The sequence below is a fragment of the Oncorhynchus clarkii genome, chromosome 3 (genome assembly GCF_045791955.1).
Source record: "Oncorhynchus clarkii lewisi isolate Uvic-CL-2024 chromosome 3, UVic_Ocla_1.0, whole genome shotgun sequence".
Lineage (NCBI taxonomy): Eukaryota > Metazoa > Chordata > Actinopteri > Salmoniformes > Salmonidae > Oncorhynchus > Oncorhynchus clarkii.
In genome coordinates, this window is record NC_092149.1 from 38,855,540 (window position 1) to 38,882,302 (window position 26,763).

The 26,763-nt window shown below is 43.0% G+C and overlaps 1 protein-coding gene across 3 annotated transcripts in view; it reads left to right on the forward strand.

Annotated features, from left to right (window-relative positions):
- Window positions 1-1,013: 1,013 nt before the first annotated feature.
- The window catches only part of LOC139405968 (MMS22-like, DNA repair protein), a 36,449-nt gene continuing 10,699 nt past the window's right edge, over window positions 1,014-26,763 (forward strand). Inside the window, exons 1-14 of one of the 3 annotated variants that reach the window (XM_071148425.1) lie at window positions 1,014-1,157; window positions 1,611-1,794; window positions 4,608-4,733; window positions 4,858-4,910; window positions 5,120-5,207; window positions 5,410-5,587; window positions 6,544-6,637; window positions 6,870-7,000; window positions 12,507-12,620; window positions 12,758-12,934; window positions 13,191-13,253; window positions 13,352-13,471; window positions 13,640-13,875; window positions 20,624-21,130. In XM_071148425.1, coding sequence (XP_071004526.1) covers window positions 1,619-1,794; window positions 4,608-4,733; window positions 4,858-4,910; window positions 5,120-5,207; window positions 5,410-5,587; window positions 6,544-6,637; window positions 6,870-7,000; window positions 12,507-12,620; window positions 12,758-12,934; window positions 13,191-13,253; window positions 13,352-13,471; window positions 13,640-13,875; window positions 20,624-21,130 — 2,063 coding nt within the window. In that variant the 5' untranslated portion in view covers window positions 1,014-1,157; window positions 1,611-1,618. Of the gene's footprint in view, window positions 1,275-1,526; window positions 1,795-4,607; window positions 4,734-4,857; window positions 4,911-5,119; window positions 5,208-5,409; window positions 5,588-6,543; window positions 6,638-6,869; window positions 7,001-12,506; window positions 12,621-12,757; window positions 12,935-13,190; window positions 13,254-13,351; window positions 13,472-13,639; window positions 13,876-20,623; window positions 21,131-26,763 lie in introns of all 3 variants that reach the window. The other 2 variants (XM_071148426.1, XM_071148427.1) reach the window with 2 other exon arrangements.

Sequence of the window (26,763 nt, forward strand, 5' to 3'; positions counted from 1 at the left end):
AATGTCATTCACAAAATAGCCTCAAATACCCTACTCAATAAATTGGATGCAGTCTATCACAGTGCCATCCATTTTGTCACCAAAGCCCCATATACTACTGCGACCTGTATGCTCTCGTTGGCTGGCCCTCGCTTCATACTCGTCGCCAAACCCACTGGCTCCAGGTCATCTACAAGACCCTGCGAGGTAAAGTCCCCCCTTATCTCAGCTCGCTGGTCACCATAGCAGCACCCACCTGTGACACATGCTCCAGCAGGTATATCTCTCTGGTCACCCCCAAAAGCCAATTCTTCCTTTGGCCGCCTCTCCTTCCAGTTCTCTGCTGCCAATGACTGGAACGAACTACAAAAATCTCTTAAACTGGAAACACATCTCCCTCACTAGCTTTAAGCACCAGCTGTCAGAGCAGCTCACAGATTACTGCACCTGTACATAGCCCATCTATAATTTTGCCCAAACAACTACCTCCCCCCATAATGTATTAATTTATCTTGCCCCTTTGCACCCCATTATTTCTATCTCTACCTTGCACATTCTTCCACTGCAAATCTACCATTGTTTTACTTGCTATATTGTATTTACTTCGCCACCATGGCCTTTTTTTGCCTTTACCTCCCTTATCTCACCTTATTTGCTCACATTGTATATAGACTTAGTTTTCTAATGCATGTTTGTTTTACTCCATGTGTAACTCTGTGTTGTTGTATGTGTCGAACTGCTTTGCTTTATCTTGGCCAGGTCGCAATTGTAAACGAGAACTTGTCCTCAACTTGCCTACCTGGTTAAATAAAGGTGAAATAAAATGTAAAAAAATAAAGGCGTATCATTATTTTGTAATCTTGTTTTTTTAAAACAATTGAATGATAACTGTAACGTATTTGCTACAATTTAACAGCTACGTCACTCCTCTCGACAGAACTTCGGACCAATTATCCCGGAGATTTCGGTCGCAGTGCCGACTTTGCGCATGCGTAGCTCGTGTGCTCCTTTTGCGCGGGAGAGACAGGCGGAAGTGAAAACACCAGACAGAGCGTTCAGAAAGGATTCCAGGATTTCATCTGGATTTAAGCTAGCTCGTTAACCACACCAAGCTGTTTTTTTTTACTTGGCGTTTCATTTAATGGTGTAACTGCAGTTTATTCAACAGTGCTGCTAATGTAGGTGTTTTTGACGATGTTATTCTCGGCAGGGCATAAAGTCAAGACTCAGAGTAACTGCTACTGGTAGTGAACCACGGCGCAGATAGAACAAGGAGTTAGTTATACAAATCAAACGTTAGTATTTCAGGGAACTGTAACGTTAGCTAGCTAGCTAAGTAACGTTAGAAGTTGGCCAACATTAGCCCTGTAAGATTACAAGGTTAACTTGGCTAACTACGTGTACGTTTTTATAGATGTGTTGTTTAATTGTTTATGTTGTCATTTGTATCGTTTCAAAAACGATTATATTGATAAAACATTGATTGTCATTCCCTGCACGTAACTTACTAACAGTAAGCTCTAACTATGAATTGTACACTTCCCCAGCCCTATTTCTCATCTTCCCAACCAAAGTGCCATGGCCAGACTGTTGAAATGACAGATTGTGTCTTTAATGTCGCTTCTCTAAAGTGAAGACAATGGAAGAGGACATCAGCCAGTCGCTGACCCCGCCGGTGTCACCCTTCGCAGGGGAAAGCCAGTGTGAGCTGACCCCAGCCCTGCCACCCTGTTTCTCCTGTGCATCTGACCCGGGTCGGGATGACACCTGGCCACTGTCATCTGACGGTTATATTGGCAGGGGCTCCCTGAAACGGTAACGTCTCAATGAGCACACTGCTAAGGCATATCTTGGCAGGCTAATATTATACTGAACAAAAATATAAATGCAACATGCAACAATTTAAAATATTTTACAGAGTACCAGTTCATATAAGGAAATCAGTCAATTTAAATGAATTATTACATTCAGAAATACTCCTCAGTACTCCTTTATTCAGTGTATAATCTACTGTATAAGAGTACAGAGACATTACATTAGGTACTTGTCATGGTAAATACAGAAGGAAAGTCCCGCCTACTTCATGGATTGTGTCCCACAGTGTTTTTGAATGGACTTCAAGAATATAAAATCGAATTAATAAAAAAGTGGTTGTTTAAGATGTATGTAAAATTATATTAGTATTTGTGGATTAATTGACTTCTTTCTACCTGATGCCTTTTATGAAGATTTATGTTTGATTGAGTAAATTAATCCACTAATACAAATATAATTTTTTACATATCTTAAATGACTGCTTTTTAAAAATGTATTATGTATTCTTGAAGGCCATTCAAAAACACTGGGACATGATACATGAATTATGCGGGACTTTCATACTGTATTTACCATGGCGATCGGTGTTTTGTCATGTGTCATGGCAAGTGCCTAATGTAATGTCTCTACTCTTATACAGTAGAGTGGATTATACACTGAATAAAAAAAGTACTGAGTAGTATTTCTGTCTGTAATAATTTATTTAAATTGACTGATTTCCTTATACAGTGCCTTGCGAAAGTATTTGGCCCCCTTGAACTTTGCGACCTTTTGCCACATTTCAGGCTTCAAACATAAAGATATAAAACTGTATTTTTTTGTGAAGAATCAACAAGTGGGACACAATCATGAAGTGGAACGACATTTATTGGATATTTCAAACTTTTTTAACAAATCAAAAACTGAAAAATTGGGCGTGCAAAATGATTCAGCCCCCTTAAGTTAATACTTTGTAGCGCCACCTTTTGCTGCGATTACAGCTGTAAGTCGCTTGGGGTATGTCTATCAGTTTTGCACATCGAGAGACTGAAATGTTTTCCCATTCCTCCTTGCAAAACAGCTCGAGCTCAGTGAGGTTGGATGGAGAGCATATGTGAACAGCAGTTTTCAGTTCTTTCCACAGATTCTCGATTGGATTCAGGTCTGGACTTTGACTTGGCCATTCTAACACCTGGATATGTTTATTTTTGAACCATTCCATTGTAGATTTTGCTTTATGTTTTGGATCATTGTCTTGTTGGAAGACAAATCTCCGTCCCAGTCTCAGGTCTTTTGCAGACTCCATCAGGTTTTCTTCCAGAATGGTCCTGTATTTGGCTCCATCCATCTTCCCATCAATTTTAACCATCTTCCCTGTCCCTGCTGAAGAAAAGCAGGCCCAAACCATGATGCTGCCACCACCATGTTTGACAGTGGGGATGGTGTGTACAGCTGTGTTGCTTTTACGCCAAACATAACGTTTTGCATTGTTGCCAAAAAGTTCAATTTTGGTTTCATCTGACCAGAGCACCTTCTTCCACATGTTTGGGGTGTCTCCCAGGTGGCTTGTGGCAAACTTTAAACAACACTTTTTATGGATATCTTTAAGAAATGGCTTTCTTCTTGCCACTCTTCCATAAAGGCCAGATTTGTGCAATATACGACTGATTGTTGTCCTATGGACAGAGTCTCCCACCTCAGCTGTAGATCTCTGCAGTTCATCCAGAGTGATCATGGGCCTCTTGGCTGCATCTCTGATCAGTCTTCTCCTTGTATGAGCTGAAAGTTTAGAGGGACGGCCAGGTCTTGGTAGATTTGCAGTGGTCTGATACTCCTTCCATTTCAATATTATCGCTTGCACAGTGCTCCTTGGGATGTTAAAGCTTGGGAAATCTTTTTGTATCCAAATCCGGCTTTAAACTTCTTCACAACAGTATCTCGGACCTGCCTGGTGTGTTCCTTGTTCTTCATGATGCTCTCTGCGCTTTTAACGGACCTCTGAGACTATCACAGTGCAGGTGCATTTATACGGAGACTTGATTACACACAGGTGGATTGTATTTATCATCATTAGTCATTTAGGTCAACATTGGATCATTCAGAGATCCTCACTGAACTTCTGGAGAGAGTTTGCTGCACTGAAAGTAAAGGGGCTGAATAATTGTGCACGCCCAATTTGAAATTGAAATATCCAATAAATGTCGTTCCACTTCATGATTGTGTCCCACTTGTTGTTGATTCTTCTCAAAAAAATACAGTTTTATATCTTTATGTTTGAAGCCTGAAATGTGGCAAAAGGTCGCAAAGTTCAAGGGGGCCGAATACTTTCGCAAGGCACTGTATGAACTGGTACCCAGTAAAATATTTGAAATTGTTGCATGTTGCATTTATATTGTCAAGATTATATTGTCAAATTCATGAAAACACAGTAATTTAAGATATGTAAAATTATATTAGTATTTGTGGATTAATTGACTTCTACCTGATGCCTTTCATGAAGATTTGTGATTGATTGAGTAAATTATTCCAAGAATACAAATATAATATATATCTTAAATTACTGCGTTTTCATGAATTTGACAATATAATCTTGAAGGCCATTCAATAACAGGACATGATCCAGGAAATAGGTGGGACTTGCATACCGAATGTGACGCATAGTAACTCAAACGATCGTCAGATTGGACAGCTGACAACAGTGGACAGAAATAATAACATGTTGACCTTGTTATAATACAACAGAATCATTACCAACAATATTGTTTGAGGGAAAACTCCCTGTCTTCAGTGTCTTTTAGGCTGCAGCAGATCTAAGTTACTATTGTCTTCCATAGGCTGCTGTTACGTCTGGCCCCAGCCCCTGCAGACTACGAAGATGACACAGTGGATATCTTTGGTTTCCCATGGGTGACAGAGACCGCTCTGGTGGAATCGACCAAGCTTTTGTTTGGCCTGTTCAGGTGGGAATACAGCCAGATAGTGTGGAGTGTCATTCATTTATTTCAGACTATGTAGAACTGCCTCACTGTCTCTCATTCTTAGGGTTTTGAGGTCAGTATGTCACAATTTGTTGTCACCTTTCAGGCAAAAGCTTCTTAAATTAGAGACCCTGGTGCAGTCCAGCTCTCATGACTTTGGTAAGCTAACTTAATGTGTACCTTGCTGCTCATGGTTTTGTGAGGAGTTCATAAGTTGACATTTGATAAAGCTTTGTGGTGATAACCAAGTATGAAGTGATTAGATTTGGTATGGTGGTGGTTGGATTTTTTTTTTCTGGGTTGTTGTAATGGGGAAATCTTTTACTGTTTTCATTGTACTGTATGTACTTGACAATGCTATGTTTCAGGCCAAGCCAGCAGCCTCCATTATGAGGCAGAAGACCTTAGGCAACAATGTGTGCTGTTTCTCCAATATGTCAAAGTCTTCCTATACAGGTAATGCTGCTGGTCAGTTATTACTGATTCTCACTGACTGTTCCTGGCCTAGGGCATAGGCTATATTTACTAGGCATATACATATCTAGTTCCAGTAAAACAGTGTAAGGATTTGTTTTTTGTTTAAAAGGTCAAAGGATCAGCATTCAGGTCTGACACCTGACTTTTCTGTGATTCCCTATGTGACCTCTGCACCCTGCAGGTACCTGGAGCCCACCTGTTCCCTGGAGGAGGGCCCCTGTCACCCCTATGTGGAGCTGGAGGCTCAACTACCCTCTGCTCTGCTGGAGGAGCTCTTTGGGGTCACCCTCCTCATAGGGCGTCTCAAAGACCTGCCAGCCAACATCCAGAGTGCCCTCACCATACAGCACCAGGGCAAGGTAGCCCCCCCCCCCCCCCCACACACACACACACAAAAAGCATGAATATTGTGAGTGAATACCAGACCTGGGTTCAAATATGTGTATTTGAGTATCTGGTATTTAATATACTTTTTCTGTGTGTTTCAATATTCAAATACACAGAATATTCAAATACACAGCCAAAAAAACAATTATTTTTATTTGAGTATTTGAATGTAAAAAACAAATAGTCTGCCAAATTGTATTTGACAGTATGTTCAAATACTTATTTCAAAGGCTATTTTCAAATACCTGGGTTAAATGCGTGAGAGTGTATTTGAGTCAGTGGATTTAAGTTTTTTAAATACTTTCCAAGTGTATTTCCAAATACATGAAAATATTCAACTACTTGTCTTGTCAAAGAAAATATATCTCAATACTTACTTCTGTTGTGGAAATTCTACACAGGGGCACTCAAAGTCAATCTTAAATTAATAATTTTTTATCATCAGCGCCCTGGAGAGGTTCCAACCAACTCAATTCACCAAGTATACATGTCGATCAGGAGCTCTACCTGGGGAAGTCCCGTTAGTTCTCTAATATACTGCAGACAAGTTATATTTGCATGATTTAGCTTATTCATCATTCATAATGAATTCATCATTAACATTTGCTTCATTCATGTGACTGACCAATACTGGGTCATGCATGTGACAGACCCTACGAGGCAACACCCAACACACCAGGAGGCTTCTTGTCTAGGCGGAAACCTTGAAACTGAGATATCTTTCGTTCTCAAATCAAGGGCCTGGGCGTACTGCCAACTTGCAGATAGTGAGGATTCATTCAATTAGTTACATTATTAGAAAAGCACATACATAAAATGTTCCTTTACATTTCGTAAGTATGTGAAAGTCATTTAGATATTTGAAAGTATTTGAACCCAGGTCTGGTGAATACACCCTGGTATGCTTTTACTGTATATCTCCCCTCAGCTGTTTCCTCCCTCCTGGCATTTGTTACACCTCCACCTGGACATCCACTGGTCAGTATTGGAGATTCTCCACCTGCTGGGGCAGAGGATGCAAGGTATGTGTTGATTTTCTTGTTGTTATTTAGGATCTCGTCTAACCTATCGTAGGGTAATCTTCCAAGGCAAAACAAATTGCATATGCAGTACTGTAAAAATCGAAAACGGATCTGAAATACACAATATGAAGAGAGAGAAAAATAAAATAAGTTGAGGCTGGTGTTGTCAGGCTGGTATTGTCAGTGTATTGTAGGTCTACTGCATTCTTATTTGTCTGTTTGACCTTTGCAGGTCAGGTGGTGTACGCCCACCAGTTTGTGAACCTGACAGGGGAGAACCTGACCAACAACAGCCTGTTTGAGGAGCATCTCTGCAACCTGCTCTCTGACCTCACGGGCATGGCCATGGGCAAATACAGCAAGGTACTGTGCATGGGGTTATACGTGTGTGTTGTGTTCCTTAACAACACTAACCATTGAGTAAGCCTTGAGGCAAACCCCTTAAGAATGTTACAGGGGCACCACACTATGGCTGACGCTGTGCTCCCATCTCTCTGTGGGTGGGTGGTGTATTGTTGTATTTTATTAGGATCCCCATTAGCTGTTACAAAAGCAGCAGCTGCTCTTCCTGGGGTACACATGAAACATGACATAATACAGAACATTAATAGACAAGAGCAGCTCAAGGACAAAACTACGTAAAAAAAAAAATGTTTAAGGCACATGTAGCCTACATATCAATGCATACACGCAAGCTATCTAGGTCAAGTAGGGGAGAGGCGTTGTGCCGTGAAGTGTTGCTTCATCTGTTTTTTGAAACCATGTTTTCTGTTTATTTGAGCAATATGAGATTGAACAGAGTTCCATGCAATAATGGCTCTCTATAATACTGTATGCTTTCTTATATTGTTCTGGATTTGGGGACTGTGCCCTCTGATTACAATGATTACGAGCAAGACGTACCGCTCTGTTCTGGGCCAGCTGCAGCTTAACTAGGTATTTCCGTGCAGCACTGGACCACACGACTGGACAATAATCAAGATTAGACAAAACTAGAGCCTCAGAACTTTCTTTTTTCTGTGTGGTGTCAAAAAAGCAGAGCATCTCTTTTTTTCGGACAGACCTCACCCCATCTTTACAACCATTGCATCTATATGTTTTGACCATGACAGTTAATGCCAAGTAATTTAGTTTCCTTATCTTGTTCAACAGCCACACCATTCATTACCAGATTCAGCTGAGGTCTAGAACGTAGGGAATTATTTTTTTACCAAATACAATACTCTTAGTTTTAGAAGTGTTCAAGACCAGTTCATTACTGGCCACCCATTCCAAAACAGACTGCAACTCTTTAAGGGTTTCAGTGACTTTATTAGCTGGGGTTGCTGATGCTTATATGGTTGGATCATCAGCATACATGGACATGCATGCTTTGTTTAGTGGCAGGTCATTTGTAGAAATAGAAAAGAGTAGAGGGCTTAGAGAGCTGCCCTGCAGTACACCACACGTTACATGTTTGACATTAGATAAGCTTCCATTTGAGTTCTGTTAGATAGATAGCTCTGAATCCACGATATGACAGAGGTTGAAAAGCCATAACTTAAGTTTTTTTTTCAACAACAGGTTATGGTCAATAATATCAAAGGCTGCTTGAAATCTAACAGTGCAGCTCCCATAATCTTCTTATTATCAATTTCTTTCAATCGTCATTTGTGTCAGTGCAGTACATGTTGAGTGCCCTTCTTCTCTATAAGCATTCTCAAAGTCTGTTGTTAATTTGTTTACAGAGAAATAGCACTGTATTTGGTCAAACACAATTTTTTCCAACAGTTTGCTAAGAGCTGGCAGAAAGTTTATAGGTCTGCTGTTAGAACCAGTAAAGGCTGCTTTACTACTCTTGGGTAGTTGAATTACTTTGGCTTCCCTCCAGGCCTGAGGACAGACTTTCCTCTAGGTTCAGATTAAATACATGACAGACAGTGTCTATAGAGTCAGCTACCATCCTCAGGAGCTTTCCATCTAAGTTGTCAATGCCAGGTTTTGTCATTATTGATCGATAACAATAATTTGTCCACCTCTCCCACACTAACTTTACAAAATTAAAACATGCAATTATTTTCTTTCATTAATTGTTTTCTTGGCTCACAGTTCGTTGTTGACCACTTTGCCAATTAAGTATTCAATATGCAGTAAGTCTGCCAGTCGGATGTATATCCAGACTTATTAGCCACTCCTTTTGCCCCATCTCTTTGAACCAATTCCTCATCAATCTACGGAGCCTTAACAGTTCTAACAGTCAGTTTTTTAACATGTGCCTGTTTATCAATAATTGGAAGAAGACATTTCATAAATTCATCAAGTGCAGGGTCTGGATGCTCCTTATTAATCACATCAGACCAACAACTATTTTTTAACATCATCCACATAAGAGTCACAGCAAAATCTTTTGTATGATCTCTTATACACTATTTTAGGCCCAGCTGTTGGAACTTTGGCTTCCTGAATATAGCTACTATACTGTGATCACTGCATCCAATGGGTACGGATACAACTTTAGAACAAAGTTCTACGGTATTAGTAAAGATGTGATCGATACATGTGGATGATCTTGTTCCTGTAGTGTTTGTAAACACCCTGGTAGGTTGATTAACAACCTGAACTAAATTACAGGCACTGGTTACAGTAAGAAGCTTCCTCTTGAGCGGACAGCTTGATGAAAACCAGTCAATACTCAAGTCCCCAAGAAGGTAGACCACTCTGTGTACATCACATACACCAGGGGTGTCAAACTCAAATACCCAGTGGGCCAAAATGTAAAACCTGAACAAAGTCACGGGCCAACATTGAACAAATTAACCTTTTAATATGGACCCAAACAAGTTTTGCTTTAACATTGAATATGGAACAAGCATCGCTTATTACCATACAATATATAATTTAATAGTGGAGACATGCAAAATCGAATTTCAAATGAAAAAACACATCAATGGCATTCATTTATTAAATAAATAAAATTTAAATAAAAATTGTATGCCTCTTTTCTATTTGCAGCCTTCTGATTTAAATACCAAAATAAACTTTTTCCACTGGCTAATAATTTTACAAGTAAAATGATAATAAATCAATCAACCATTCAAGCCCATGCCTTGTAGCAAGAAAAAGTGCATAAAGAAAATGTTAATTATTGCACACTGGTCTAATCTGATGTGCCCAAGCCAGATACCTGGCATCTCTTCTTGGATGCTAGTTCATCAATGTCTGGGCTCAAGCTCTGAGCTGAAGAAATCCTCAGTATCGAGCGAAGATGTTCATCAGTCAGACGTCTCCTGTGAGTTGTTTTGGTCATCTTCATCGAGGAGAAAAGTTGCTCGCATAGATAAGTGCTGCCGAACATGGAGAGCATCTGAGCAGCTTGGGTGCGGAGCTGAGGCATTGTGTCAGGGATGAACCGTGGAAACTGTGCGGCGCCCACAGCATCATACTTTGACTTCAGCGTGTCGTTGCACTGGAGTTCAATCAGCTCCATTTGGATGTTGGTTGGTGCATTTTCCACATCAACTGCGAAGGGATTACTAAGCAGTTCAAACTTGCATTTCTGGGCATCGAAGTCGGCAAATCGCCGGCTAAACTCAGCGGCGAGAACACTGAGTTTTTCAGCAAACTGTGCGCATGGGAACACGGCGGTAGAGATCTGCGCTTTTATGGATTGGCAGCAGGGAAAATGGCAAGGGTTTCCTTGCAGCATCTGATTCTCCCACAGGCACAGTTTAGTTTTGAAGGCCCTCACTGCAGCGTACATGTCTGTGATGATCCGCCCCTGAAGCTGCAGGTTCAGCGCATCGAGATGGCTCGAGATGTCACAGAGAAAGGCCAGCTCACACAGGAACTTTTGCTCCCGGAGCTCTGCTGTATCCTTCCCTTTGGTTTCCAGGAATTGACATATTTCCTCACGCAGCTCGAAACATCTGTTCAGTACTTTTCCTCTGCTTGGCCATCTCACCTCTGTGTGATACGGCACGTCTGCGTATTCCGAACCACACAAACAGTTAGCTCACCTGCACAGTTCTCTTTCCGCATCTTCTCCCGAACCATGCCCACCAGTCCACTCTTTTTACCGCACATCGCTGGCGCACCATCTGTCGTTAATCCAACGAGTTTATCCCACGGCAGCTTTATTTCAGTTACACATTTGGAAACCTCCTCAAAGATTTCCTTTCCTGTGGTTGTGCCATGCATTGATTTGAATCCTAATAGCTCCTCCGTAACACACAGATTTGAGTCCACTCCACGGATGAAGACTGACAGCTGAGCAGTATCAGATGCGTCGCAGCTCTCATCCACAGCGAGGGAGAACGCAACAAAATCTTTTCCCTTTTCCATCAGCTGGTCATACAGATTGGTGGCAAGATCACATGTGCGATCAGCTACTGTGTTCCTGCTCAGGCTCACGTTTGAAAATGCTTGTTTTTTCTCTGGGCATACGAGGTCACAAACCTTCATCATGCACTTTTTCATGAACTCTCCCTCATTAAAGGGCCGGGCTGATTTTGCGATCTCTGCTGCCACTATATAACTAGCCTTTACAGCAGCCTCGCTTTGTGATGTGGCTTTTTTAAACATATTCTGTTGTGAAACCAAACTTCTTTTCATCTCCTCTACTTTCTGGCTCCTTTGAGTCATGTCCAGGTCCTTGTATTTGTCATGGTGTTTCGTTTCATAGTGTCGTCTAATGTTGTACTCATTACTTACAGCCACGTTGACTCCACAAACAAGACAAACAGGTTTGTCTTTTACATATGTAAACAGATATTCTGCCTCCCACTTGTCCAGAAAGCTCCTGTTTTCTGCCTTTCTTTTCGCCATTTTTGGGAAGGGTTAGCTCGCTGACAGTTGTAGCGTCTATGTTGCTATGACTACTGTCACAGAGGAGAGAGCGTTTCTGGGTCCTGTCCTGATTGGCGCGCGAAAACAGCAGAGCATTATGGGATTCGTAGTATTAGTGGTGAATGCGCTGTATAATACCGGCGGGCCAGCTCTAGTAGTAATTTGGTATTGTCTCGCGGGCCAAATATAATTACCCCGCGGGCCAAATTTGGCCCACGGGCCAGAGTTTGACACCCATGACATACACGATCAAGAATTTCACACATATTATTTAGATACTGACTGTTCACACTTGGTGGCCTATAGCAACACCCCAAAGTAAAAGGTTTTAGATGTGGTTGCAGGTTCACTTGGCACAACACTTCAATAACACTTGACATGAGATATGTAAGCATTACAGGGATATGGCTCTGAATATACAGCAACACCTCCCCCATAAGCATTTCTGCCTCTTCTATAGATATTATATCCTGTATTGCTACTGTTGTATCATCAAATGAATTATCCAAGTGACTCTCAGAAATAGCTAGTATATGAATGTTATCTGATGTTAGCAAGTTATTGATTTCTTGAACCTTATTCCTAAGGCTACATATAATAATATAGGCTATTTTCAGCCCTTTCCTTGGTAGCTTATCAGAGATGGACATAATAGTGAAAAGAGCAAACAAAGCAAGGTACAAAAAAATAAAAATACATTCAGCAGTCCATTAATCAATTGGTGTGGGTGCTGCGGGGTTGAAGCTACGAACCCATAGGCTTGGCTCTCTCATCCCTTCCAGGCTTCTGTGAGGAAGGGTGGACAATGAGCCTGTCATGGCGGATGTAAGCAATGTGGTTGTGTCTAAGAGTTGGGTGTGAAGAAAAACAAAAAAAGAAAATTCCTAACAACTTTTCATATGGTTATAATACTGCCTGGAAAGGGTGAAATCGATAGGTAATTTAAAACCTACAGGTAATTTAAAACCTACAGGCAGCATTTTACATCTCCGTAAGAGTTGGTAGCCTCTTCCGATGGTATTCCTAACTCTTTCCTCTGTTCTAGGTAAGGCCTACTGAGGCCCTGACCAGCCATCACTACTACTGCACCTGCACCAAAGAGCTGTGGATACTACTTATACACTTACTGGAACACAGGAGCAAAGTGTTACACACACAGGTGAACATACACACGTTCACACTTGGTGTAACTCTATGATTCGGTGACCATTTGGATTTTATCTGCAATTAATCAAATTTGACATAGTGTTTGTATTTACAACTGTATGTGTGTGCACGTGTGTGTGTTTCCCCCAGTCTTTCTGGAACTACATGAACACACTGCTGCAGTCTCTGATCAGTGGCCAGCCTGCAGCAGAGCAGTACGGTGTGCTCCCTACACATTGTAAAGACCCTCTGGGCTTCACCTGGTGGCTTGTCACTCACTTGGCTGAGCTGGGACAATACAGCCGCAACGGGGCCTTCCAAAACGGGGTAATCTACCTGAGATTAGGGGGCTATAAGGAGGGATGTCCTAAACTGTAAAGGCGTGTGATTTCCCCCCCCCCCCCCCCCCCCCCCTGATTAATCAGATATGGCTGAATTTCTGAAATGTGTCTTCCATTTATAGTTGAAATGGTCAAAATCCTGATTTGTCCCGATCGTATCCCCTTGCAATATAAACTTCTTGCCCAAGCGTATTAGACTGTATGTTTTTGTTGGTAATATAATGTATGCTCTGGTCTCACAGAAACAGCTGGAGGACAACTGGAGTTTTGTGTGTGAGCTGCTCAAGTCCACCTGTAACCCCAAGGTAGGCTCTCGCGCAAAGGGGATATGGGTTATGGACGGGCGCATGGTTTCTGTGTACAGTTATCATTTGTTTTGTTGATTGATCTGTGTGTGTTGCAGAGAGCGCTACAGGAGGACCAGATCAGAATGCACGTCCACTGCTGCCTGAGTCTGTCTCTGCTATGGAAACCTAACAATGGCACTGTCGCCACACTCTGGGAGTACTACAGCAAAAACCTGGTAAAGAATACCTCTAACACACCACTCTAAAACATGGACTATATGTCATGTACAGTATGTTTGATGTTATGAGATGTTATGTCTATTATATACAGCAGAGTTATGTGCCCATTAATCCCCCCCAAATATCCCAATTACATTCTCCCCTCTGTCTCCCCTTCCCTTCAGAGCGGTTTGTTCACAGTGCCCTGGTTAGGGGTGTCGGGGCTCGGCAGCGTGAGCAGAACCCCCCTGGCCCTGTTGGACCAGGCCCGAAGCTGCTGCTCCCCCTCCCCCCTTCGTTCCTCCGGCCACACCCAGCTGTACCGCTCAGCCAACTCCTTTCAGATCTTCCTCAGAGTGCTGGCTCTCTACCTGGCCCAGGAGAACGCAGGCGGCGCCCCTTGGAGGCAGATCAAGGGCAGGTGAGGCGCGCGTGTGTTTGTAGGGATGGGGTACAGAAAAGGAGGCCAGTTAAACCCCTAAGGTACTCTTTAAATGGAGCTAAATTAGTTTACTTCAATATTATGTTGATATGAAATACAGGTGAGTCCACATTCACAGACACGACTCTCTGTGCCTTGATCTTGACGTGTCTGTGCATGTGTGTGTGCCTGCCAGGTGTGGCACAGCCCCTCTCTGAGGCTTTGCTATTTGCTCAGACTCCCAGGGAGAGCAGGTGTCTCAGGAGGAACCTCCACCTGCCTCTCCTCCCAGTGGAGACCAGCCTAGTCCCACTGAGCCCCACATAAAACCCACAGCTGTTTCCCAAACTCCCCCAGTTATGGCTCCTCTTTCTGGGGGAGACCAAAGACAATAAGCCCATCCAAGCCCATGGTCCCAACATCAGAACGTGGCCTGGGACGAGCCCGGCTGGGCACTAGCGAGGAGGATAAGTCCGCCTAATGACTTCCCTCTGTCTGGAACGTGCTCAGCCGCTCCGCAGACATGAAGGCTAATTAGCTAACGAGCATGGCGGTTAATTCCCCTTAACGAAGCCGTGTTGGTTTCCAGCACGGATGGGGGTGGGCAGCGGCAGGAAGGTTGCTGGCAGGGACCGGACTGGGCTGGGCCTGGTCCAGATTAGAACACCCCCTCTCCCTCTCTCTCTGCTCCAGTTCCCTCGAGAAGAGCCGGGCGTGCTTACGGCGTTCCGGCAGCGTTCCCGCTGGCTCCATGGGAGGCCTGTGGTGGCTGCATTAATGGGATCGACTGGGAGAGCGCTGATCTCTTATGCCGGGAGTCTTGAGCATCTGCTCGCCTCCGGAAAAAGCTGTCCAGGATAAACAAACACACAGACGGACTGTTTGTCTGACAGACAGAAAACACAGGAAAAAGCCTCCCAACCTGTTACAGACAAACTATAAATCCATTTCCCACTGCTGTTTTTCTTTTCTCTAACCACTAGGCTAGTGGTTAGAGCGTTGGGCCAGTAAACCAAAAGGTTGCTAGATCGAATCCCCGAGCTGACACGGTAAAAATCTGTCGTGCTGCTCCAAGGCAGTTAACCCACTGTTCCTAGGTCATCGTTGTAAATAGGAAATTGATCTTAACTGACTTGCCTAGTTAAATAAAAAATTTGAAATGTACCTTCTGTCTCTTTCTCATCTTTCCCTTCTTCTCACTCTCTTCCTGCCTTAGGTTTTTGCCACATGTATACCATCCATACACCTCTCTTCCTCACCTTTTTCCTTCTCCTCTCACTCTCTCTCCGTGTAACATGTAGCAGAACTTTAGAACCAGTCATGGTTAGGGCTGTTACGGTGACCATATTACCGTCACGAGTCATGACCGCAGTCAAATTCCGGTCACGGTAACTAAGCTTCTCCAAGCTCTGATGGTCATTAGCAAGTTTGGTAGGCTACTAACAGCCTGGTCGTCAGCACTCTATTGTACCTCGATTCACTCTGACATCAATGCAAAAGTGATTGAAAATCAAATCAAACACTTAATGAGAGCTCATGTTGCTCAAAATAGGCTATGCAATTGCGTGAGGACATTGTTTTGATGGCCTCTTAAAAGGAGGATCTCATCAGCTTTCTATAGGCTTGGCCTCTATTTATTTCTCAACTTATCCTAATATTTAGCACATCGCTTCACTTTACAACAGGAATATAGCCAACCTTGCTGGCATGAAAATGAACCATGGGAAAAGCGTCCTCCATTCGCTATTTAAGTGCATAGATGACCGGTGCGTGATAATAGTCATTCAAAACTAATTTCACACATACAGTACCAGTCAAAGGTTTGGACACACCTACTCATTCAAGGATTTTCTTTATTCTTACTATTTTCTACACTGTAGAATTATAGTGAAGACATCAAAACTATGAAATAACACACATGGAATCATGTAGTAACCAGAAAAGTGTCAAACAAATCAAACTTATACAGTACCAGTCTCCTTCAACATAGTCACCATTTGCCTTGATGACAGCTTTGCACACTCTTGGCATTCTCTCAACCAGCTTCATGAGGAATGCTTTTCCACCAGTCTTGAAGGAGTTCCCACATATGCTGAGCACTTGTTGGCTGCTTTTCCTTCACTCTGCGGTCCAACTCATCCCATCTCATTTTTGGAACCAAAAATCTAAAATTTGGACTCATGAGACCAAAGGACAGATTTCCACTGGTCTAATGTCCATTGCTCGCGTTTCTTGGCCCAAGCAAGTCATGTCAGAGCAAAAACAAAGCCGTGAGGTCGAAGGAGTTGTCTATAAAACATTTCTGTAGCATAGAGTTGTCTATAAAACATTTATGTAGCATAGAGTTGTCTGTAAAACATTTCTGTAGCATTGAAGGTCCCCAGGAACACAGTGGACTCCATCATTCTTAAATGCAAGAAGTTTGGAACCACCAAGACTCTTCCTAGAGCTGGCCGCCCAGCCAAACTGAACAATCGTGGGAGAAGGGCCTTGGTCAGGGAGGTGACCAAGAACCCGATGGTCACTCTTACAGAGCTCCAGAGTTCCTCTGTGGAGATGGGAGAACCTTCCAGAAGAACAACCATCTCTGCAGCACTCCACCAATCAGGCCTTTTATGGTAGTTTGGAAGCCACTCCTCAGTAAAAGGCACATGACAGCCTGCTTGGAGTTTGCCAAAAGGCACTTAAAGGACTCTCAGACCATGAGAAACAAGATTCTCTGGCCTGATGAAACCAAGATTGAACTCTTTGGCCTGAATGCCAAGCATCACTTCTGGAGGAAACTTGGCACCATCCCAATGGTGAAGCATGGTGGTGGCAGCATCATGCTTTGGGGATGTTTTTCAGCTGTAGGGACTGAGAGACTAGAAGGGATCAACGGGAAGATGGACAGAGCAATGTACAGAGAGATCCTTGATGAAAACTTGCTCTAGAGTGCTAACAACCTCAGACTGGGGCGAAGGTTCACCTTCCAACAGGACAACGATCTGCAGAGAAGAATGGGAAAACTCCTCAAATACAGGTGTGCCAAGCTTGTAGTATCATCCCCAAGAAGACTCTAGGCTGTCAATTGCTGCCAAAGGTGCTTCAACAAAGTACTAAGTAAAGGGTCTGAATACTTATGTAAATAGCTGAATAAAATAGTAAGGATATGTTACATTTTATTCTTCATACTATAAAATAATGCCACGGAATTCTAAGCAAATCATGTCTGCTAAATAAACTAGTGTAGCACACAGCCATATCAGGGCCTAACATAAGGACAATTCGGAGTATGCTATTCTGTTCTGAAATAGACTAAATTTTCTTCATATCGTGTTAGACCTGTCTAAAATAAATAATGGATACTTGTGATGGTGTAGGCTATATTCCATGAATTTATTAGACTTTTTTTTTAAATGTACAGTACCAGTCAAGTTTGTACACACCTACTCATTCAAGCGTTTTATTTATTTTTGCTATTTTCTACATTGTAGAATAATAGTGAAGACATCAAAACTTTGAAATAACACAAAGTATTTAGTCAGCCACCAATTGTGCAAGTTCTCCCACTTAAAAGGATGAGAGAGGCCTGTAATTTTCATCATAGGTACACTTCAACTACGACAGACAAAATAAGAAAAAAAATCCAGAAAATCACATTGTAGGATTTTTAATGAATTTATTTGCAAATTATGGTGGAAAATAAGTATTTGGTCAATAACAAAAGTTTATCTCAATACTTTGTTATATACCCTTTGTTTTCTGTAAGTCTTCACAAGGTTTTCACACACTGTTGCTGGTATTTTGGCCCATTCCTCCATGCAGATCTCCTCTAGAGCAGTGATGTTTTGGGGCTGTTGCTGGGCAACACGGACTTTCAACTCCCTCCAAAACATTTCTATGGGGTTGAGATCTGGAGACTGGCTAGGCCACTCCAGGACCTTGAAATGCTTCTTACGAAGCCACTCCTTCGTTGCCCGGGCGGTGTGTTTGGGATCATTGTCATGCTGAAAGACCCACGTTTCCACGTTTCATCTTCAATGCCCTTGCTGACGGAAGGAGGTTTTCACTCAAAATCTCACGATACATGGCCCCATTCATTTTTTCCTTACACGGATCAGTCGTCCTGGTCCCTTTGCAGAAAAACAGCCCCCAAGCATGATGTTTCCACCCCATGCTTCACAGTAGGTATGGTATTCTTTGGATGCAACTCAGCATTCTTTGTCCTCCAAACACAACGAGTTGAGTTTTTACCAAAAAGTTATATTTTGGTTTCATCTGACCATATGACATTCTCCCAATCTTCTTCTGGATCATCCAAATGCTCTCTAGCAAACTTCAGACGGGCCTGGACATGTACTGGCTTAAGCAGGGGGACACGTCTGGCACTGTTAGCTCTCTGCAGGTCATTCACTAGGTCCATAGTGGAGTTTGGAGTGTGACTGTTTGAGGTTGTGGACAGGTGTCTTTTATACTGATAACAAGTTCAAACAGGTGCCGTTAATACAGGTAACGAATGGAGGACAGAGGAGCCTCTTAAAGAAGAAGTTACAGGTCTGTGAGAGCCAGAAATCTTGCTTGTTTGTAGGTGACCAAATACTTATTTTCCACAAGTGCAATACACCAAATTAAAGCTTAACTTCTTGTTAATCTAGCCATCGTGTCCGATTTCTAAAAGGCTTTACAGCAAAAGCACACCATACGATTATGTTAGGTCAGTGCCTAGTCACAGAAAATTATACAGCCATTTTCCAGCCAAAGAGAGGAGTCACAAAGGCAGAAATAGAGATTAAAATGAATCACTAAACTTTGATCTTTATCAGATGGCACTCATAGGACTTCATGTTACACAGTACATGTATGTTTTGTTCGATAAAGTTCATATTTATATCCAAAAATCTGTTTACATTGGCGAATTCTGTTCAGTAATGTTGTGCCTCGAAAACATCAATTTACAGAAATACTCATAAACTTTGATAAAAGATATGTGTTATGCATAGAATTAAAGATATACTTCTCCTTAATGCAACCGCTGTGTCAGATTTCAAAAAAGCTTTACGGAAAAGGCACATCATGCAATAATCTGAGTACAGCGCTAAGCCACAAAAACAAGCCATACAGATACCCGCCATGTTATGGAGTCAGTAAAAGTCAGAAATAGCGTTATAAATATTCACTTCCCTTTGATGATCTTCATCAGAATGCACTCCCAAGTATCCCAGTTCCACAATAAATGTTTTTGTTCGATAAAGTTAATCTTTAAGTCCAAAAACCTCCCTTTTGTTAGCGCGTTTAGTTCACCAATCGAAATTCACAAGGCGCGGGCAAGACGAAAGTCCAGACGAAAAGTCAAAAAGGTTCTATTACAGTTCGTAGAAACATGTCAAACGATGTATAGAATCAATCTTTCTTTAGGATCTTTTTGTCATAAATCTTCAATCATGTTTCAACCGGACAATTCCTTTGTCTTTAGAAATGAAAAGGAACGCCGCTCACGGCTGCGAGCGTGACTTAGCTCAAGGCATTCTGCCAGACCTCTTAGTCAAACAGCTCTTTTTTGCTCCCCCGTCATAGTAGAAGCCTGAAACAAGGTTCCAAATACTGTTGACATCTAGTGGTAGCCTTAGGAAGTGCAAAATGACCCCATTTACACTGTATATTCGAAAGGCAATGACTTGGAAAAACTTTTCTCAGGTTTTCACCTGCCATATGAGTTCTGTTATACTCACAGACATTCAAACAGTTTTAGAAACTTCAGTGTTTTCTATCCAAATCTACTAATAATATGCATATATTAGCTTCTGGGCCTGAGTAGCAGGCAGTTTACTCTGGGCACGCTTTTCATCCGAACATGAAAATACTGCCTCCTATCCCAAACAGGTTGTAACTGACTTGCCTAGTTAAATAAAGGTACAATACATTTTTTTAAATGCTGGTTGAGAGAATGCCAAGAGTTTGCAGAGCTGTCATCAAGGCAAAGGGTGGCTACTTTGAAGAATCTCAAATATAAAATACATTTTGATTTGTTTAACACTTTTTTTGGTTACTACATGATTCCATATGTGTTATTTCATAGTTTTGATGTTTTCACTATTATTCTACAATGTAGAAATGAATGAGTAGGTGTGTCCACACTTTTGACTGGTACTGTAGATTTTCCAAAGGTCTGCATCAGTGGCTTGTAGGCTATGCATGAAAGCCAGGAGATGCTAAATGTGTTTATTTAAATTAACGGTCAATTACCGTGAGCCCGGCAGTTATTTGCTTGACAACCACCGGCTGCCAAAATTTCATGACCGCCACAGCCCCGGGTGGTGTGTGTGTGATAGTTATTGATCTCTAACTGGTGTTGCAGTAGATTGGTTTGACTGCAGAGTGGGTGACTGCGTGCCTACTGCTGAGTGTCTGACATTTAACATGATCTCTAAAGGCATTTGTTCACGGTGCCTGTAGGATCTAACAACTATGCGCTGGGTGTTTTTCCTCATACACACACACACACCTGGCATGCCTCTCATCAGCACCAGAGAAGGAGTGATGGAGAAAGGTGCGGGTGGGGAGATCTACCAATAAACATTTGAAGACTTGAATTTTGGTTTGGGCGGTGCAGTCTGATTTTGTCTAGAGCAATGCAAAGTCTCAGTGAAAGATTAATAATATGTCACACACTCAATTTGAACTGTGACACTACTATCTCTTCATCTTACTATGACCAATGGGAACTCATGTCCCTTATTTCTCATCCATCTCTCTCGCGCCTCTCCAGGGTGTACTCCAAGTTCCACCAGCGGCGGATGCAGGAACTATCCGAGGCTGGGCTGATGAACTTCCTGCTGCTGTTCGTAGTGGTGGCCCGGCAGGCCGAGCTGGAGGACGTGGCCGGCCGGGCCTGTGAGTTGCTGGGCCTGCTCCCTCCGGACTCCCCCCCTGCCCAGCGGAGCCTGGTGTGGAGGGGCCAACTGGCTCTCTTAATGCTCTTCCAGGAGAGGGGCCTTGACGTGGGGGCCCAAGCTAGCTGGCTGGCCGCCTCCTTCTCTCAGACAGCCAGGGAGTTCTACCTGAAGACCACAGAACCGTCTCGCCGCCTGGCCCTCTGGGGCCCCCTGGGGTCCTACCTAGAGGGCGTGGCCGAGGTTTTTGAGACGAGCGCAAGTCTCGGTCTGTCGGAGGAGAAGCTACTCAACGAGGGGTTCGGTCTGCTGCTGCCTGCCTGCCGCCAGTCGGAGCTGAGCTCTACCCTGGGCTTTCTGCAGATCGTGCTGAGGGAGTTACGGTAAGGGAGGGGGGACAAACACTCAGCAACTCACTGAGACACCCTTAACACAAATGCCCACACTCTACACATTGACGAGCAGACAGATGGAGTGACGGACAGACTGACATGTTTTCAGGCATTGGCCTTAGACCCTACAACTAGAGCCTGGAGTTTTTGCTGGCATGATCACGTGAAAAAACTCCTGGCCCTACCTATCAATGCTGAGATCTAGAAGCAGTAAACGGGCCAGTCAGGCCCCTGTACTGACACCTACAAAGGCAGGATTGTGCGGTCCTCTGTCCCCCCTCCATCCCTATGGTAAACCCAGCCCATCCATTGTGTATGGAGGCCCCTCTCTGTCTCTTGGGACCCCGTGGCCCCCAGGTCACCTTCAGCAGGTGTTGGCAGAGGCTTGAGTATAGTTACGGCCTCTAGGGGCCCCAGTGCGGTCACCATGGGTATAGCGGCAGGTCGTGAGTTTGTGGAGTGGAGACGAGTCTGGGTGAGTTCATCAGCGGGACACGGGTGTGTGTTACACGGACAACCCGATCAGAGGTCAAAGGTTTAGAGAGAAAGGCACAGGTGTAACAGGTGTCTGTCTGGTGAGAGAAGAAGTGAAAGGGTAGGACAGTGGCGTCAGGAGGGAGAGGGTGTCTGGTGCTGTCTGAATGGACCGGACCACTACAGTGTTGTGTTAGTGTTGAGGTTGGATTACCCTGAGTCAGCGCTAATGTAGCAGTAAGCTGCCAGCCTGCAACAATCCTCACTCATAACTTATATGAGTGTGTGCTTGCTTTGACTCTCCTGTGTATGCATGCACACATTCCCATAAACACTAAGTGCACTAGTGCTGGGAATTGCCAGGGGCCTCACGATACGGTTTCACGATAATTAAGTGCATATACGATGTATAAGTAATATTGCGATATTGTCGATGCGATATATATCGTTTTTAAAAATCCTGATATGTAACTAGATTATTCCACCATCACTAAAGTGTGCTCTTCTCTTATTTCAGTCCAGGCTCCCGTAACGCGGCATATCTTGTTAGCTTCACTAATTCAAAAAACTTCCCCATCTCATATCTCGGGGTTGGAGGGCACTCATTTGCACAAAATCCCAAAGGGGACAGTGTTATGGCTGAGATCATGCTGACCCATTTAACTAAATAAAAAAGCGCTTTCTCGAATTCGTCCTGCCAAATGAAGCTTAATTCTACTTCCTGGCAGTACTTGGTATCTCTGTGATTTAATGCGTTTTCAGTGACACAATTAACAGGTAATTATGTAGTCCGGCAAATTGTGCCTCGCCGTCATTATGTTTATTAAGAGCAGAGTGGAATCTGCACACATTAAGAGAATTATCCTCCCAGAGGCTGCGACCGAGAGAGGTGTGTGTGTGACAACCACTGACTCGGATGGCCATCGCCAAGGCCAGCCGCCCGCCCAACAGCCAATCAGGAGGCTAATTCCTCACATTTCATTCCTTCCCATGATCCTGCGCGTGGGAGCTTGAGACCCCTGTGTCGCCAGAGGGGGTGTGTGAGGTCTCAGTGGTACACATTCAGTATTATATTGGGGGGCGGGTGGTGGACAATTATCTGAGATCTTAATGAAGTGCTCTCCTCCGTATCTAGACCCTACGCCCCTACACCTTGGCCCTCCATTGGACCTTGAGTTGCTCTTTTAAGGAGCAGTGGATGGGCATTATGGAGGTGGTGGGAGGCAATAGTTGTTTTCCCCTTGTCATTATTTAAGGCCCAGTGCAATCATAAACATCATTTTCCTGTGTTTTATATGTATTTCCACACCGAGGTTTGAAAATACTGTGTCATTGTGAAAAGAATGAAAATGCCCGTTTAGTGTAAGAGCTGTTTGAAGATACCACCTGAAATTTCAGCCCGTTTTGGCCTGCCTAATTACATTTAGTTAATAGACCAATAAGAAAGAGAGTTCCAAACCTCTCAGGCAATAACTGCTAGTTTTCAGTTTTTCCCTCTTCACTCAGACCCACTCAGACAGTCCTTGCAAAATTGTTGCTTGAGAAATAGCTCTTTGCTGAGAAGCAATTTTTGTTTATTTTTATGGATGGGTATTTTAAATATTTTCACTATTACAATAATATGACATTTTTTTAGTATTAGTATAGTATAGTATTTAAAATATCTAAAAATGTTTAAAACACTTGTTAACTGGGCCTCCCAAGTGGTGCAGTGGTCTAAGGCACTGTATCACAGTGCTAGCTGTGCCACTAGAGATCCTGGTTCGAGTCTGTCGCTGCCGGCCGCGACCGGGAGACCCATGGGGCGGCGTACAATTGGCCCAGCGTCGTCCGGGTTAGAGGAGGGTTTGGCCGGCAGGGATGTTCTTGTCCCATCGCGCACTAGCGACTCTTGTGGCCGGCTGGGCGCGATGCACACTGACACGGTCGTCAGGTGTACCCTCTGACACATTGGTGCGACTGGCTTCCGCGTTAAGCGGGAATTGTGTCGAAGCAGTGTGGCTTGGCTGGGTTGGGTTTCGTAGGATGTGCGGCTCTCGACGTTCGCCTCTCCCGAATCCGTACGGGAGTTGCAGCGATGGGACAAGACTATAACTACCAATTGGATACCACGGAATTGGGGAGAAAAAACTTGAACTGGCTTGCTGTCTTCAACTCCATTTAGATTAAACAACAGCCTACCTGATGGTTCCTCATTGTAGCCTACTCCTTATCATTTAACTAACTTAATTCCATCATTTTAATTCAACTTTGCATTGATTTAAAGATCTGCGTTGTTTGCTACACATGGAGCCAGTGTAGACAGTGCCCCTTTGATTAGCCGACAATAACAACAAACACATTCAACCGGTGTAGGTTACGGTATGCCTGAACTACACCGAACAAAAATAGAAACGCGACATGCAAACATTTTAAAGGATTTTTACTGAGTTACAGTTCAAATAAGGAAATCAGTTAATTTATTTAAATTCATTAGACCCTAATCTATGGATTTCACATGACTGGGAATACAGATATGCATGTGTTTCTCACGGATGTCTTTAAAAAAGTGGGGGCTGGATCAGAAAACCAGTCAGTATCTGGTGTGACCACCATTTGCCTCATGCAGTGCAACACATCTCCTTCACATATAGTTGATCAGGCTGTGAAATGTTGTCCTACTCTCATTCAATGGCTGTGCAAAGTTGCTGGATATTTTTTTTATGTTTTTTTTATTTATTTCACCTTTATTTAACCAGGTAGGCCAGTTGAGAACAAGTTCTCATTTACAACTGCGATCTGGTGAAGACGAAGCAAAGCAGTGCGACAAAAACAACAGAGTTACACATGGGATAAACATTCTTACAGTCAATAACACAATTGAAAAATCTGTATACAGTGTGTGCAAATGAAGTAAGGAGGTAAAGCAATAAATAGGCCAATAGTGGCAAAGTAATTACAATTTAGCAATTTACACTGGAGTGATACGGTTGAAGTCGGAAGTTTACATACACTTAGGTTGGAGTCATTAAAACTATTTTTTTCAACCACTCCACAAATGTCTTGTTAACAAACTATAGTTTTGGCAAGTCTGTAAGGACATCTACTTTGTGCATGACACAAGTCATTTTTCCAACAATTGTTTGCATACAGATTATTTCACTTATTTCACTGTATCACAATTCCAGTGGGTCAGAAGTTTACATACACTAAGTTGAGTGGGCCTTTAAACAGCTTGAAAAATCCAGAAAATGATGTAATGGTTTTAGAAGCTTCTGTTAGGCTAATTGAGATCATTTGAGTCAATTGAAGATGTACCTGTGGATGTATTTCAAGGCCTACCTTCAAACTCAGCGCCTTTTTGCTTGACATCATGGGAAAATCAAGAGAAATCAGCCAAGACCTGATCTCATACAGCTCAGTAAGGAGACACGTTCTGTCTCCTAGAGATGAAAGGAAAATGATGTGGATATATTGAAGCAACATCTCAAGACATCAGCTTGGTTGCAAATGGGTCTTCTAAATGGACAATGACCTGAAGCATATTTCCAACGTTGTGGCAAAAAGGCTTAAGCACAACAAAGTCAAGGTATTGGAGTGGCCATCACAAAGCCCTGACCTCAATCCTACAGAACTGAAAATGCGTGTGTGAGCAAGGAGGCCTACAAACCTGACTCAGTTACACCAGCTCTGTCAGGAGGAATGGGCCAAAATTCACCCAACTTATTGTGGGAAGCTTGTGGAAGGCTACCTGAAACGTTTGACCCAAGTTAAACAAATTAAAGGCAATGCTACCAAATACTAATTGAGTGTATCTAAACTTCTGACCCACTGGGAATGTGATGAAAGAAATTAAAGCTGAAATAAGTAATTCTCTCTACTATTATTCTGACATTTTATATTCTTAAAATATAGTGGTGATCCTAACTGACCTAAGACAGGCAATTATTACTAGGATTAAATGTCAGGAATTGTGATAAACTGAGTTTAAATGTATTTGGCTAAGGTGTATGTAAAGTTCTGACTTCAACTGTATATGTGCAGATGAGGATGTGCAAGTAGAAATACTGGTGTGCAGAAAAACAAATATGGGGATGAGGTAGGTAGGTGGTTGGTTGCATGGGCTATTTACAGATTGGCTGTGTACAGCTGCAGCGATCGGTAAGCTGCTCTGACAGCTGACTCTTAAAGTTAGTGAGGGAGATATAAGTCTCCAACTTCAGTGATTCAGTCATTGGTAGCAGAGACCTGGAAGGAAAGGCGGCTTTGGGGATGACCAGTGAAATATACCTGCTGGAGCGCGTGCTACGGGTGGGTGTTGCTATTGTGACCAGTGAGCTGAGATAAGGCGGAGCTTTACCTTGCAAAGACTTAAAGATGACCTGAAGCCAGTGGGTTTGGCGACAAATATGTAGCGAGGACCATCCAATGAGAGCATACAGGTCGCAGTGTTGGGTAGTATATGGGGCTTTGGAGACAAAACGGATGGCACTGTGTTAGACTGCATCCAATTTGCTGAGTAGAGTGTTGGAGGCTATTTTTTAATGACATTGCTGAAGTTAAGGATCGGTAGGATAGTCAGTTTTATGAGGGTATGTTTGGCAGCATGAGTGAAGGAGGCTTTGTTGCGAAATATTCAAGCCGATTCTAGATTTAACTTTGGATTGGAGATGCTTAATGTGAGTCTGGAAGGAGAGTTTACAGTCTAGCCAGACACCTAGGTATTTATAGTTGTCCGCATATTCTAAGTCGGAACCTTCCAGAGTAGTGATGTTAGTCGGGCGGACGGGTGCGGGCAGTGATTGGTTGAAGAGCATGCATTTCATTCTACTAGCATTTAAGAGCAGTTAGAGGCCACGGAAGGAGTGTTGTATGGCATTGAAGCTCGTTTGGAAGTTTGTTAACACAGTGTCCAAAGAAGGGCCAGATGTATACAGAATGGTGTCGTCTGCGTAGAGGTTAATCAAAGAATCACCCGCAGCAAGAGCGACATCATTGATATATACAGAGAAAAGTCGGCCCAAGAATTGAACCCTGTGGCACCCCCATAGACTGCCAGAGGTTGTTGTCGGGAACTGGAATACGCTGTGATAAACGTTGATCCAGAGCATCCCAAACATGCTCAATGTCTGAGTTTGCAGGCCATGGAAGAACTGGGACATTTTCCGTTT